General features: G+C 27.6%; 1 protein-coding gene across 3 annotated transcripts; it reads right to left on the bottom strand.

Annotated features, from left to right (window-relative positions):
- Positions 1-4,828: 4,828 nt before the first annotated feature.
- Positions 4,829-15,805, bottom strand: LOC113552266 (titin homolog). Of its 3 annotated transcripts, none has more exons than XM_026955056.1 (9): positions 15,291-15,805; positions 14,024-14,146; positions 12,055-12,540; positions 10,241-10,331; positions 8,878-9,081; positions 6,931-6,971; positions 6,604-6,672; positions 5,418-6,540; positions 4,829-5,040 (listed from the first exon to the last, which is right to left on the bottom strand). In XM_026955056.1, exons 1-9 carry the CDS (start codon positions 15,399-15,401, stop codon positions 4,949-4,951), a joined length of 2,340 nt encoding a protein of 779 aa, XP_026810857.1. In that variant the 5' UTR covers positions 15,402-15,805; the 3' UTR covers positions 4,829-4,948. The 3 variants fall into 3 exon arrangements, with proteins under 3 accessions (XP_026810857.1, XP_026810858.1, XP_026810859.1); XM_026955057.1 differs by lacking the exon at positions 15,291-15,805 and adding an exon at positions 14,520-14,703; XM_026955058.1 differs by lacking the exon at positions 8,878-9,081 and having other exon boundaries at positions 15,291-15,802.
- Positions 15,806-17,231: the final 1,426 nt, after the last annotated feature.

Genomic DNA, 17,231 nt, shown 5'->3' with positions numbered 1-17,231 from the left:
CATCACTTAACCACTATATAGGTAGATATTTATGCAATTTGTATAACCACACCACTGAAAAGTCTGAAACACTAGGCTTATTGCAGCTGTATCGCGAAAAAAGTACTAACGGAAAAAATCATTTTAGAAAAAAATTTACAAGTCATAACAAAGTATTGTAATAATAATAATATAATTCTCCATTTTTCATTTTCCACGTTTTAGGCTTTGTAATTATACAACTTTTTTATTTCTTTATTGTTGTTCAAGTTTAATTTTTTCAATGTAATTTAAATGATACAAAGAGGTAGGTGTCCAGCAATATAAATGGTATAGGTAAAATTTATCCACTTCAGTACTTCACTCAAATCTGTCAACATTTTTGAATTTGTAACAATAGTTGTGTAATAAGAATGCTTGTCACTCACGTGGACTTCTTCACATGGTCAAATTACCGAATGTCATCTACGGTACATCCCGTGATTTATAGATAGTATATATTATAACTGCAGCATTTGAGCATTATTATAGACACAGAGTAGTAGGATCAACAGATTTAATACAGTTTACGTTTACGCCAAATAAATTTTTTTTTTCATTGAATACTTCGATACTATACCTACCAATATAATAACCACACGTTTGAACTGTTTAAAGTGTTCTCCTACCTTGAGTTGAGTTAAGGTTTTTTTCACGGTTATCTCTGTCATATACAATATACATATACAGGGTTGGTCTTAGGTTTTTTGCCACCCTAGGAAAATTTAATTTACGCTGCACTTATTTAATAGTTAGTTTTTTGGAGAGTATAAGGGTATATAAAATAAAGACTTTCGTTTTAAACAATAAATCCTTAATGTTTTTTGTTTTAAAAAAAAAAAATTTTAAATGACCCATGTTTTTTATAAAATACCTATAAAATTAATAAAAATAAAAATAAATGTTATGAAAATAGAACAAGTCATTATACATATTTTACAGTAATAACAGTATCATACGCATTAACAAAAAGTTTTAGTTATTAATCGAAAAAATATAACTATAAAATTAAAAATATTAATATAATAAATCAAATTTATTTTGCGAGCCTTTTAGTGTACACAATTAATCAATACATTTTTGAACTCAAGATATTTCATAATTTTTTCTTCAATTAAAATCACAGTAAGATTTTTTAAGCTTTTTTAATTCATTAAAGACTTTTTAATTTGGAAAAACTTCGTTCGCATGTTTCGACCGATACAGGCATTGTTAAAATAATACGAAATGCTACAGCTGCGTTTGGTACGAAATTGTCATTATTTGTAATAAGCTGTAATATTTCCAATGGGGTATTATTGGGTTTTAATAATTCAGATATATTGTTACTAACTCTTACTAACTAAAATATTACCATTACTACGGTGCATCGTCGGTAAACGAGATATTATTATTATATATTTTTTTGTACTTCATGTTTCATGTTTTTCATTCGAAATTAACCGCTTTAGGCGGCTGCCTATTTAGGCTATTTATGAGCTGGCCCTGTACCTATATGTATAGGTATGATGTATTATTATTATCTATTTATATCTATATATATATATACATTATGATATAAATCATAATACATTTTTATTTTTTTGTCTACTATATAAACTTATAAGCTACTGAACCATTTTCAATAAAAGTTACATCAATAGATTCTTTAAGACTTTGTAGCTCATTGCTCGTAATTTTATCTATAATGGATAACTTATACAAACATTATATTTCAGCTCAAAAATCGAATATTCTTTTATTTATATAATTTATATGATTGTCGTTAATTACAAATAATAAAATAATTAGGTATTTATGATAGAATATAATTTGCTGTGCGACTGTGCTGTATTATATTTTGTTATCTATAGGCTATAATCATTCTGTATAAATGTTAAATTGTGTGTTACAGTTGTTAAACATAATTACATAAGTCAAAGTGTTTGGTTCAATGGTTGAGTTTTAAATCCTGAAAAAATACTCTACCGATCTTCACAAAATAACTAAGAATATTTTAACTGAAGCAAAACTTAATGAATGATAAATAAACGATCGGCTAATACCTAAGTATCTATAGGTCTATTGTCTATAGGTTACAATAATTGAAAATATTATATTAGTCGGGTTATATCTAAAATCTAAATGACGTATATCTATATAGTATGTAAATTCATAAATATTAATCAATTAACACTAAATGTCGCATACCTACGAAATTTTCAAAATATCAAGTACTCAAATAAACTGTATTTATATTATTATATTTTAAGTTTCCACTTCCCCCTTACAAGGAAACTAGAGACAAACCTACTGTAAAGGATTATAAACATGTTGAATTTGAGTTCAATGATTTATTATTGCATAAAAAAAATATAAAGTAGGCATAGGCGTAAATTGGGGGAGGGCTTAGCCACCCTACTTTATTTTAAAGTTTTTCAATAAATTTCAGTATTTTTATCAAAGAAAATTTTAAAATGTATTACGTAGTTCTTAAACAGGTTATCCGATAGGTATGTGTTATGTAAACTTTAAGAATTTAAGGTTCATGCATCACGCATGCATTTTGTTTTGTAAATTTATAATAGAATTAGAATAATTGAACTACATTAATATTTTATAACAACAACGATAATAGGTTAAGTATACCGCCATGATAAAATAGGTTTCTAGAAATGGTATATGCAACGTTTGGTGTATACGTAAGCTACGTTTCACAATTTCCAAAAAGAAATGCACTTTCCTAAAAATTCACAGCCTTAATTATCAGAAAATATATTGTAATATAAATTGTAGTGGTGCGGGGGGGGGAAGCCCTACGCAGGACTGTTTTGTGTATAATTTCAGCCCCCCTCCCTCTTAACAAGCCAAATTTACGCCTATGAAAGTAGGTACAGTGTGCTTAATATATTTTTTTTCTTAACTATGTATTCGTATATATTATAAAGTATTAAATATTATAGCTGAATCCGGCATCGCTTGTCAAAAAATAAAAAAATTAAACAACCGCTCTGCTATAGGTACAGTATAGGTACCTATAGGTGTTAAGTCTCAAAATGTGCCTCGTCCTTGTATTAAATTTTAATTAGTGCCTACCTTACATAATACAAGTCGTATTAAATTTTATTTTTACCTCTCAAAACTCAGGTTCAATACTATAGTTTTTATCAGAAATAATCTTTTTTCTTCTCTTCTATCGAATTCATGTATATATATATATATATAATATAATTTATTCTATAAACTAATCTAAAATGACTTACTTTTTGCTGACGATGCGAACATTTTTCATGCAATAAATTCACACTTTGATGCCGAGGATCTGCAGAATGATTTATAATAATCTTTAATATCTGGTGTTCGCATAAAATGGTCTTCCCTTTAATATTAATAAATGTCAAACAATTATTTTTTCTAAGAAATACGCTAACTTGATTTTTAACTATTTATCTAAATATTCTAAATGATATTATTCTCACTCGAACAAATCTTGTAAAAGACCGTCATAGTATTAACCATGGTACCTACCTCTAACCATATAAAATAAGTATCTACCTAGTGTAAATATCTGCAACATATTGGATACTGCACTACTATATAAGTATTGTTTTAATTTTACTATTTTTAGAGCAGAATTGTTTTTAACGATTGTCTGATCACCAGTAAAATATATTTATTAGATACTAAGTAGGTATCTCAGCATCTGACTTTCACTGAGTACCTACACAACTTCCTACAGGGCGCTAGCCCGTGAAAATTTACAATATTAAAATTCTATAAATGACAATATGTAAAATTTAAATTAAATGAATGGAGACCAACTATGCGTTTAATATGGTTTCATAAGTAGTTTTATTTATAAGTACCAAATTGTAATTTTTTGTAGATTCCAAACATATGTTAAAAAATAATAAAGAAGATCGATGTGACATACACAATCAGACCAATAAAGGAACAAAGTATACTAAGAATATACCAGAGTAAAACTTATCAGTTATCACCAACCATATTATAGGGATTGAATTTAATATTACCTTCATGAAGGATCTTTTAAGATATACAATAAATTTTATAGTTTATATACTAGTTTAAATACTCAGAAATATGAAGCATTTATTTCAGATACAATTTACTTTTTTTCAAATTTTATTCAACAATTTTTTATTTTTTAATAATAGAGGTAAAATATACCTCATCTTTCAATTTCTTATAACCAGTTTAGCAAAATAATACAAAATATTATTTTTGTTTAAACTATTTTGTTATAACTTATAAGTAAATATAATAAAAAAAAATTTAGGTTTATAATTTCCTGAAATTATCTGTTATCAAATCAGTTTATTACAGATGAGTTACACATAAATATAACTGAAACAAAAACCTAACACATGATGTACAAAATGTTTTGTAAGGTAAACAAATACAATTTTTAAGTTTTGAAACAAATAAGTATTGTAAGTACATCAAAAAAAAAAATGTTAATATTGACGCGTTAACCACCAACTTGAATAACTCACAAATTTAACTTTGTGACCAGGTTTTTAGTTGCCCTCAAAATATAATTATCATTTTTAAATAAGCGAAACAAACTTGAACGTACAAACTTAACAAAAGAAAAAAATGTAATGACCTTTTTAAATTAACAATCATTAACACAATATTTGCCAAAAGAAATATTTCAAGTGATATAGTCACCATTTTAAATTAAAGTTTTTTGTTTTGTTTTTCGAGAAGAAAGAGTAATTTTAACATTGTTTCTTAATATATATATATATATATACAAATTACATACATAAATAATTACTATGATATATAAAAATTTATCGAAGAATATTAACGAATTCTGTAGAATTTTTTTCTGTGGAATGAAAAAAATTCATAATTTATTACAAAATATGATAAGTTGTCAAACACAAATTATGCTTATTCATAACGATATTTGGCGAAAATTTCATATGTCCCCAACAACACCACTGTTATCTCGTTTGTATTCCAAAATGTTTGATCTACCATTAATTTTTTCTTTTTCAACATCTTGCCAAGCTGAATAAAATAAAAAATGAAACAAATATTATATCATATTATAACAGTTTATAGTACTGTATACTATTATTTAGTAAATAAAAACATAAACATTCAAAAATTTAAAAAATGCCATACAGTAAATTATTTTCACTTATTGTTAAATCATGTATGATTGTCCAAAGAGGATTTTTATTTAATGTAACTGTTCAACTTTAGATTTGGTACTAATAATGGAAATAATATATAAAAATTAAAATAAGAAATTCTTTAGTTATAATGTTTATGGGTATATTAAATATTTAATTTAAAAAAAACATAGTAATACATTGTACCATAGGGATTTTTTAAAAATCATAAAATTATTATAAATTAAAAATTCTATTCAATTGAATTACCTTGTTTGATGAACAATATCACTTCTTTATAGTTGTACTCTATAGGCATAGGAATTGGTACTGGGGGTGAATAATCATTACCACTATCACACAGTAAATTTTGGTCAATTTCAAATCCAAAAGACAGGCTTGTATCCACTTCATACTTATTATACATAATTGGGCTTTGTTTTTTCTTTGACGGTACACGCACAGTAAGCGAGGCGCTCTGTGGGGGGATCGCTGCAGGAACTTTGTTTAAAACGGCAGTCTTTTTAGCGGTTTCAATATCCGCTTTCTGGGGTTCATGCACTATATATGTGACATGCACATCCCCATTGATACATTCAATATCGTAATTTGCATTACTCACTATACTATCAGCATTTCGTTGTGGTAATGCAACAGTAAATGTTGGTATTGACTCTTCAGAAGTGGTAACTACACACGCTGGTTTAGTCAAATCAGTTTTAGGAGCTTCTTTGTATGATGGCTGTTTAGAAGGTGTAGACGAGGCAGGTAAAGAGTGTACAGAATCTAGATCAGAGTTATCTTCAGATTTGTCAGAATGAGGCATTGAAGATGTGGATTTCCTTCTTTTTTTGTTTTTTACACTTTTAGGTTGTGTGTATTGTGACAATAAATATGAGTCATGAGGAGGAAAATTACTAGTGGTTGTATTTAATTTATTTTGTGATTTCTGTTTTTTTCTCCTTTGTTTATTGGTAACCAACAAAAAATCAGCAGAATCAGTATCTTGTGATTCTGATGACAATACATCAAGTCTCTGTTCAGTAGAAGCAAACTTTTTAGAAGATTGGTTTTGTTTTGGTACTTTTTTTTTACTTTTTTTACTACTTTTAATTGATTTAGACTCATCGTCTGAACTATCCATATGTTGAAAGACTGTTGTAGATACTTCTTCAACACTATTATACTTGGTCATTTTCATTTTACCATTTTTTGGTCTACCACAATCATCATCAGAACCTTTCCCATTTCGACTTTTTATTTTATTTTTAGTCTTGCTACCTTTATTTTTTTTACTATCACCACTTTTATCTCCAATGAACTTTAATATTTCATCAATATTTTTGTCCCCTCGATATCCTTGAATATCTTCTGAACGAACAACTTCATCTTTCTAAAAGTTATAAAATTAAATGTTTTAATAACATTTTAATATAAAATTAGTTATTAGACAAACCTTCTTTAATTCCTTTTTCTGTTTATTTCTTTTTAGTGCAGTGTTACTAGTATCTTCAGTATTGTTTCTCTAGAAAAAATAAATTAGATTTTAACAGAAATACTGGTTTAGCTATTAGTAATTATTCATTACTCATTACTATAACTTTGTAATTAAATTATATAGTTTCTTGTAATTATATTTTTATCAAGATCAAATCAAAACACATTGTTATTTTTAAATGTAAGAAAATTAAATTACATACAGTTTACTTGAATTTTAGGACAAAACATTTATTCAAAATATATGTAAAAAAAAAATAACTATATACTTTAAAATTGAACATACCCTATTATTATTATTATATGCCGTCTGTAATCCTAGGTTATCTGAAACATTGTAAAAGATTTAAAATACAAAATGAAACAAGTAAAGGAAAATCACATTGCAATTGTCCAAAACCTAAATAATTTTTTTTTTTATATCAATTACTCGATTTTTATAAAAACAATAACCATTTATTGTATAACAAATAAAATAATAATCAAATTTTCAAAAAAAAATTTAAGTGTAAAATTGAAAAATAAAAAAAATATATGGGGTTAAAATATAACCTATTTTTAATAAATAAATAGGAAATTTAAATATTGTATTAGAACATTTTAATATATACTACTTTAAAAGTATATAAAATATAGTTTTTAATAAACTTTCCTTTTAAATAAATTGAAGTTATTTAATTTTAATCCTTACCATACACCACAGCATAAGACAATTTATTAATAAAATTATAAATAATTTTATAATTTTAATTGATTGCATATTATAAAAAAACCAACAAAAACCACTTTAAGCAATTATAATTAAAGCCAAAATTAAATAGTTTTAATTTTTGAATACGTGATTTGTTAATCCTACAAATATGTGCATAGCAATGTTGACATCAAGTCAGCTAAAATGTATATTTTATCATGAAAAAAAAATTAGAGGACTTATTAATACTTATTAACCACAAAATTGACTAAATCAATTTGGTAAGTTATAACTTATAAGTGTTACTTTTTACTTAAATTTTTATAAACCAAATGATAGCTTTTTTTTTTTTTAGATAGAATTAAAGCAAAAACAATATACACTAAATACTATTTAATGTAAGTAAGAATTTGTCAACAGTCATGTCAGTAGATTTTTAAGTGCGCTCCATGATTAAGTGTTGGTTCAAGTAAAAGTGAACTTAAATTTCAACTAAAGAAAATATAATTATATCATTTTTTCTGTAAATATCATAGTCTCATTTTAATTTTGATATACCGTGCGACCATGGAAACAAGAATACTGTAACTCAGTACATAATGCATATTTTTTAATGACATCTATATTTCTCTGATTTAAAATTTTTTTAGCTCATGCATGGCACACCATCCAAGTTACATTTTTGTTTTTAGTAAGTATAATCAAACTTTTTCGTTATTTTGGAATATTGACTTCTAAATCTGAAATTTACAAAATGGGAGCTATTTAAATTTGATTTTTAATTTGTATAAAAAGTAGAATGTACAAAAAGCATACTTATTACTTTAATAAGATTCTATCTAATTGAATTTTTAAATTTTTACTAGATCATGGTATGTAATATCTAAAAACATACTTTTCTTATTTAAAATAGCTTTCATTCAGTCAATTTTGGATTTAAAATACAAGTTGATGCAATAGAATGGCTTGAAAAAGTTTGTGAACACTTAGAATATGATGATATTAAAAATACAGGTCCTCATACAAAAAATTAAGTTTTACTGTGCATGTACTGAATAAACAGCATTTCATCATGATAGGTTGAATAACTAAGCATAATATGTTGCCATGGCAGTGGGGGCGATTTAAAAGTTAAAAAATCTGTTTTTTTTTATTTTATATAAGGAGAATAATAAGTCTAAAAAGTTGGTTAAAAATATAAACGGACCTCACAGAAAATAAAACAGATAATTATAAAATCTGATTTCCATTTTAATGTTGAATAAATGAAACAAATACTAATTAAATCTATTATTAATTCAAAAATAAAATAGTAAAGATTGAATTTTAATTACAAAAAGTTTTGTCTATAATATTGTATAACTATATATTAATAAATTTTTTAATTATATGCCTTATGAATAATAGTATTGATTCTAATTAACTTTTTTAAAGTATGCCTCCTATCATCAACTACCTACAACAAATTTTACAGAAAAATAAATGAGTTTAGCAATATTAGTATACTTAGAATGAATGTAATTATAGTAAATAACAAGTTACCATTTGGTGTTAAAAAATGCAAACTCATTGGTTGTGAAAATCCGTTATAAGGATTTTGATAGCAATTAATTTGGCCTCCAAATAGGTGTAACAAACGATGGTCTATCATTTGTGCATCTTTATTAAAATCCGTTACCACTGTAGCTGGCTGATGTAAACAGTTTTTCACGTCTTGATCGCCCTCACCTGAAGTCCGTGGCAGTACTTCCAAATAGAATATAAAAAGCATGCCAATTAAAAATGAAAAACAAAAACAAAACAAGAAATATTCTGCATTTTTGAAAAAAGTTAGATAATTAAACAAAGAAAAACACCACACACTCCAGTATAAATTTAAAAACAATTAATTTTCTTAAATGGAATCAATTGTAAGCAATATTTTTTATAATAAGTGTAATTAATAACCACTCTTAATTTACGATTCATTAGTTATAGATTAATTTAATTATAATTAATTGTGCCTCTGCCTTTGAAGTTAATTGAATATATTTTAGTATTTAAAATACAGGTTATGGTTAAGGTCTGTTAAGTTTTTAAAATATACTATCAATTGTAAGTTTTGATAACCATGTATTCAATAAAAGTAAAATTTAAATCATTTGTTAATATTGAAAAATATAACCTATAATATTACTATAGAACATTTTTTTTCAACTTAAAGCAATCAAAGTTAATCAAAAGGTAGTAATATTAGCAAGCCTAAAAATTAAAAATACTGTAAAAAATATCTTATGGTTAAAGTAAGTATTCTAGATTTTTATATAAAAATATACTATTTTATAATAATACTGCTGAAGTAATACTTCTTTGATTCAATTAAGAGAATAAACAAAGGCTTGTCAATATTAATGTGTTACAGAAAAAAAGCAAGTAACTAATTGAATTGGCAATCACTTACCCAAACAGATGAAAACAAATCTAAACAATTAATTTAAATACATATTTCATGCAGTTTATATGAATAAAATTAATATTCAATACAAATTTACTATAAAAAGCATTGCACCTACGATTTATGTAGTAAAAAAAGTTTAATAAAAAAAGTATAAAATAAATATATAAGGTAAAAATTCCTTTAAAATATATTAACTACTAAATATTAATTATTAAACCAATATATTACAAAACCAATTACAAATGTATATTATTTTTCTAGTCACAGATCACAAAAGAAAAGCACAATTAATTACATATTGAACAAAAAAGTGTATTTTTTTTTTATAATTGCTGTGGAAAATCTATTAAAACTTTTAAAAAGCTACTTAAGCATAAATGCAGGAACTATTATTTCCAGCTTGAATTTTTTAAAGCAAAATAAATTCAGGTATATATTTTTTCCTTCAAACAATTAAAAATATATTACCTTTAGTCATTCCGTCTTTAGAATCTTTAGTGTATGGTGAAGCATCTATTTCCATGTAGGAATCATGGTCTTCATAATTTTGACTCGATTGCTTCAAAAGAAAATAATTATAATTATAACTACTATTGAATATCCAAAACAAAAACTTAAAGAATTGTTTATAATAGTATCTTAGTGACTATAGAAATTAGGTTTTAAAAAAACCAACAAATTAAAAATCTTTTTTACAGCTAATTAATATAGTATATTTTCGTCTATCCCATTATGATTCATAAAAGAATGAAATTATAATAGTAATATTTGTAATTTGAATGATTATTTATTAATCAATAATTGAAAAATTGAAATAGGTATAAAATAAATTTAATGAGAAATCAAATCCAAGTTAAGTTGGTAGGAATATTAGTTATTTTATATTTAATTATAACAACTTGAAGATAGTATTGAGATATATCAAAGACACTTGACAGACAAATAATACTTTATGAAAAATAATGTACCGCACACTTGTCTTGCTTTGCTTATCTTAGAGTAGTATAATAGTAGATTATTATTATAAATATGAATACAATGATAACATATTAAGCCTAACTTAGTTTACTATAGTAAGATATTTTTAAATGTTAAGTTCTAGATTGTAAAAATAAAAGACATCCATTTTATTGAAATAGTAGGTTGCTATTGCTTACACTTTATGAATTTTCACTGATAACTTTCTATATTTAATGAAAAATCAGAGATTTGTTTCTATTGAACATAATCTAATGAGCTTATATAAATGTTAAGTGAAACTTTTATTAGAGGAAAGCATGTAAATGAAAAATAATTAATAAGGTATATCCAGAACTTGGAAGTACTAGCAAATGTATATTTTTTTGTAAGTCATAAAACATCAAAAGTTACATACAAATTTGTTTCGCACTTTTCTGATGTCAAGTAAGAAATTTTATTTTAGTAATTTATGTAATTTACAGTTGCTAGTGCAACTTCGATAATTTAGAATTTTAAATGCTATTTACAGGAATATTTTTATATTTTAAAGAAAATAAACAATACATACAAAAAAATATACAAGATAAACAAATATGCAAACAAAAACATGTATTTTGATTTTCAAATAGTAGGTATGTTATTGATTGTTATCCTTATCACTGATTGCATCAGATAATAATTTCATTAGTTTCCAATAATTTGGTTACATTTAAAATTATGTCAGACACATTGTACTGCTTTATCGGACTTGTTATATTTATTAATTACATTCCAAAGTTGGACAAAATGCCTACTACCATATTCTAAAAAAAAATTTTTTTTTAATTTGGTTGACAATTATATTTTGCATGTTTATTAATTTTGAATGCTATAACTTCCAAGTCCTAATTATATCTTGGATTTTATTGCAAGATTTTTGATTAACCAGAACAATTAACATCCACAAAATTTAATAAAACTTTCACTCCTATACTAATATTTCATCTAAATATTATATATTTTATTAAATCTATTTTCTTGAGACAGGAAACTATAGTCTGGTCACCTTTTAATGAGTTAATTAATTAATATTTAATATATAGTATATACATAATTTATAACCTTGCGTTCATATTGTATAGTTAATAATTAAATATTATATTGAACTTTTGTAACGTATAAGTTAGAAAAATTTGTGCATGTTATTTTGAATAATAAAGTTTTAAAAAGATATTTCTGAAAACCAGACTATATTGGTATATACTAGAGCTCAATCTTGAATAATTTTTGAATAGAAAACAGAAAATGAAGTGATTAAATTTTTATTATTAACACATATTTACCTTGCATAGTAATGGTGTGGTGAATCGATCATCTATTTTAGTCTCATCTTTAGCAGGACAGATTTCCAAACTTGCATGACTAGTATAATTTGACATATCTTTTACCTGAATTTCTTCATACCCAAAATCTCCAAGATCAACCACTTTATCTACATTTTTAGCCATTTTTGATGACTCTGCAATTCTCTTACGAGTGTTTTGGGTATTTTTTTTATTTATCAATACAGATATAGCTTGTGCATGATTAACATGACTTGGCAAAGAACCTCCTTCTAGTTGACGGGCGCTAACTTTGGTGGTGACACCAGAGAGCCGTTTTTTGAAATCAGGTGCTAAATCAAAAGCTTCAAGAGAAGAATTTTCCTTAATGTGTTGTTCTTTAGATGATAACTTATCAAGATCAGTCTGGCTATCAACTAATCGTTGATTATGCAATGGTCGCTTTACATCATCTTCTCCATTTTGAGTCACATCTTCTAGCAGATTCTGAAACATAAATAATCCTATATTTTATCTAATTTAAAAATGATTTTGTAGTTCTACTAAGATAATGTATATAATTATAAATAACATATAAAAATTGATAACACAATAAATAGAAATCTACTATTTTTAAAACATATAATATGGAAAGTGTTATCTCAATGTCTAACAAATATTTACTAATTTTAACTCCAATTAATATTAAACTTATTTTTTAATAATTCCAACTTCAAATTTAATTATTATTCATAATTTTTTAAACAAATGATTTACTTTTATTATAAATCAAATAAATTGATCATAGGTATACTTATCATGATTTATGATAATATCAACACTATTAAAATAATGGTTCATATTAGGTAATTTTATTACTTTATTTTTTAAAGAAGTCAAAATTAATAAATATAAAACATAATATAGAACTTTGAAAATTATTAGGTACTTGGTATTTATAAAATATTCATCAAAATCAAGTTAATATAATATTATTGCAGTTTTAAATAAACTATTATATAAGTTAGTACTTACTAACTATTTATTTCTCATATTTTACCTACATTTAATTTATATAATATGTAAGAAAGTAATTAGTAATTAATTTAACATACCCAAATGAAATGATTTAAAAAAAAAATGTTTACATTATAAAGGGATAATATAAACTACATATAAGAATACCTATGTAATTTAAAATCAAGATATCTAATAATAGAAACACACTTATTAAGTACCTAACATCAAATAATAATTTGAATAAAAAAAAACAAACTTTTTTTAAACAGTGTCCAAACGCATAAATACCCGTAAATCCATAATTATTTTTAAAACTCATTTATTTGAACTAGGTATGTAAATGATTGATTGGCAGTTTTTATTTATATATAATTTAAACTTATTTTTCATGTTTTTTTTTTTTTAAAAAAAAATTAAGATAAATAGTCAATTTGTGGGGTTGTTTTTTCTAAAAAAAATTCTAAGTTTCATTATTAATTCCTGTTTATTATAGTTCAATTCCAAGTATTCATAGAATTACATAAATACTTATGCATACTTTTATTTAATATTTTTAAATATAAAACTATGAAATATTATAAGAGCAATCAGTTATTGTCTTGGATTATAAAACAAAATAGTAGAAAATAGAAGAAATGGTTTATGGAAAATACTTATTATAGGTAATTTTATTTCTAATAATTCATTTATAAATATTTCATATTTTTAAATGGAAATTTTACTAATGTGCTAATTTTAAAATATTCTACTAATTATTTGTAAATGTTTAAAAAAAATTGTTTTAACCAATTCATCATGATTTTAACGTACAATTTAATATACAATAACAAAAAAAAATTTAATATCCCAAATAAATTATTAATAAAAAATTTGGTTTGAACCACATGCATCAAGATTCAAGAGTACTAACAAACATATAATAACATTGAAACAATAGGTTATCAAAATTGATATCTGAAATAATACATACATTATATAATTCGCTTTTAGTCTGTTTAGCCGTATCATATGCGACCACTTCTTCTAATAAGGACTTAAAACTAGCAGTGTTCAAATTCGATAAATCCAGCGATAAAGATTTGGACTTGTTGTTCTATAAGAAAAAAAAATAGCATACATAAATATATAACACATAAACAAATAAATTGGATATAATTCAGAAATATAGGTAGGTACTTATTAATACAGTAATATAAGAAATTATTATTATTATACGTAGACCGATAGATGCATAGATAAGAAATGCATGACCTTATGATTTTAAAAAAGGGCATAATTAAGTATAATATTGTATATGCACCTATACATATATAAATATTATATAATAAACTGATGGGTATACTACCGTTAAGTAACATAATTAATATGTGTGTCCACACAAAGGTACTATTACTGAGGTATTAATTTCGATTTAAAGGGCAATTAAGAAATAGAAAAAAAAAATCAAAGGCAATGCAAAAACGTACCGGAGAACACACGATGGACATACCTCGCCAATCGCCACTGTACATTCGCGCACTAACACGCATAAACGCACCGACGCACACACTGCAGTGCTTTTGATACAGAAAATTGATTACTCATTATTTCGTATATATAAATACATACATACACACGCACACACATATATATATACAAACATAAAGCTAAAGTATAGCAGTCGGGTGGTGTTGAGGCTTTGCAGTAATATGCGTTATTATTATCATTATTATTATTATTATTATTATCATTATCATTATCATTATCATCGCTGTCGTCGTCGTCGTCGTCATTATCATGGTCGTCGTCGTCGTCGGACGCAAAAATCCGGAATAGGTTAGGTAGGAATTCTGGAAATGTTATGGGTATAGGTACCTATTTTTGAACATTCACAAAACAACACGATCGCAGAGAAAAAATCCCACGAACAAAAACGCTCAAACAGACCTGACCCGTACACGAGATTACGGCGGACAATAACAATATAAAATAATAATAATAATAATGACGATGATGATGATGATGATGATGATGTTATACGCTTGTACCTAAAAATCGAAAGCGTATCGCTCGGAACGTATGGAATTATTACTATCAGGGTGGAAAAAAATATCTCGAGAGGTGCTCGCGCGATATCATTTAGGAGGACTTCGGAGGCACGGGTGTGCGGAAAACCGCTGGTCAGAGGACCGTCTGTATTACAATGTGTGCACACCACTGGTGTGACACGGTACGACAAATGTGTTGTTGGTACTCACGTTCGAACAGTCGGCGGATTCTAGGATTTTCTTGTGAACGTCGCACGCGGCCGCCGACGAGCTTTTGTCGGGGGCTTTGGGTTCAAATTTGGGTTGCGGCAACGATGCCATTTATGAATTACGGCGACGGCGACGGCGATGACGACGACGACGACGGATGTCGAGCGACCGGCTAGGCGGCGGCTTTTACGCTACGGTGCGCGTCATCTCCACGGCGGCAAAGAACGGCGGACACGGCGACAGCGAACGGCGGCGGGACGGCGACGTTACTACGGCGGTTGCGGTGGTGGCGGGTGGTGACGAACCGGTCATTCTAATGTCACACGCGACGGCCCGTCCGCGACCGGCAAAACTTTACTCGGTGCGACGGCGATCGCGTAAAGTCGACCCGTCTGCGCGCGGCGGGTAATACGCGATAACCGGTGGGCAGACCGATATAAGTATATATAATAACACTCGGTTGGCGGCGAGCACTGTGTACGTAGTAATCGTAGTGCGGACGGACGGACACACCGCGCGCGCACCTCACACACGGACACACATACGCACACGCACACACTCGCGCCGGCGCACGCCGCGCACTCGCGTAGTCTCACGCACGCACAATCAGCGGTTACGACGCGGCCGCGCGGCGCGCACACACACGGCAGATCGGCAGAAGCGACTGTGGGCCGCTCGAGCGTTCACAGTAGTTAATACTGTGTACCGATTATAGGGTGTTATACTATTATCATTTGTCGGGTAGTCGGCGGCGGCACATCGCACTCGCTTGCGGGACAGAACCGTCACGGCGTGCTGCTGCAGCGGCGTCTTATTGCACTCAAAACTGCAGTAGCATTTTCTCAAGTTCCTTAACGACGGGCGGGAGGGTTCGCACCGCTGGTCAAAACTAAAAATGATTCCATCGCGAGTAGTGGTGGTGGTAGGGTGAAACCGATCGATCTCGTAGACGGCCGCTAAGGATTCCGTTACGTTTCGATTTAACCGGGTTTCTCCTTTCCACAGCGAACCGAGATAATAACACAAGTGGTCGGTTCATTTCATACTAAACCGCGTCGTGTTTCGTATGTTTATTACATAGATTACAAAACGTTGATAGCCTGTTGTTAACCACAAGTTGAACAATAAAATATTTGTGACTACACTAGACGACGCGGTGCAGGGTAAATGTGAAACCAGAGGCCTTGATAATATTTTCAAAAAATGTTCGGTTGTTGGGGCTAACGTTATAAAACTTGACAATTAATCATTGAATCACGTGACAACGCTTTGTGTACACTCGTCACTCATCACAGTGACTGAGTGACAGAGTACAGACTAGTCAGACTGACAGTCGTTTGTTAATGCAGTAATGCGGTTAATGGTTATGCCGCTAATCACTAATCAGTAATCACAAATAACAATTCACAACGTCACCACGTCAGAGGATAGCTGCATAATGCAGGGGCACTAGACTATAGTGGCAGGCGCCAGGCAGCCTTGCAGTAACATAAACGATTATTATAAAAGATAAACGATTTCGAGTGTCCATGGAATACAATCAAATTCGTCATTTATGCCAAGATTTATTGACGTCACTAGGCACGGGAACTAGGCAGCAGGCACAGAACAATCTATAGAATCTATAGATGTATAGAAGATCCCAGTCGTCATTCGTCAATAGTATTATACTGTTATTTTTATTTATTTATGTGTACCTTCGACCTACTATCTATTTAATTTTAATATTTATGTTATGTTAGTTATGTTACTATTTACTAATTTATTTTGAATCTGTTACTGATAATTGAGTATAAATTAATTATATTTAGATGTTTGAATATGAATAAATTATGTTAGTGTTATTGTATATATTTCATCGATAATTTTTATTATGTTTTTCAAAAGTATATATTTTCATATTGTATAATGTATTAAAAAGTAAAATAGTATGCCAAAGTG

This window comes from Rhopalosiphum maidis, chromosome 2, assembly GCF_003676215.2.
Source record: "Rhopalosiphum maidis isolate BTI-1 chromosome 2, ASM367621v3, whole genome shotgun sequence".
Classification (NCBI taxonomy): domain Eukaryota; kingdom Metazoa; phylum Arthropoda; class Insecta; order Hemiptera; family Aphididae; genus Rhopalosiphum; species Rhopalosiphum maidis.
The sequence above is the reverse complement of the archived record's forward strand: the minus strand, read 5'-3'. Positions and strand labels throughout refer to the sequence as shown.

Bases quoted from the DNA above. Each gene is read 5' to 3' on its own strand.
- LOC113552266 (XM_026955056.1), bottom strand. From the start codon at position 15,401: ATGGCATCGTTGCCGCAACCCAAATTTGAACCCAAAGCCCCCGACAAA. The intron at 12,541-14,023 runs GTATGTATTATT...TTTATGTTTCAG, and splicing joins CTAAAAGCGAATTATATAAT to AATCTGCTAGAAGATGTGAC. The intron at 6,541-6,603 runs GTTTGTCTAATA...TATAACTTTTAG, and splicing joins AGAAAAAGGAATTAAAGAAG to AAAGATGAAGTTGTTCGTTC.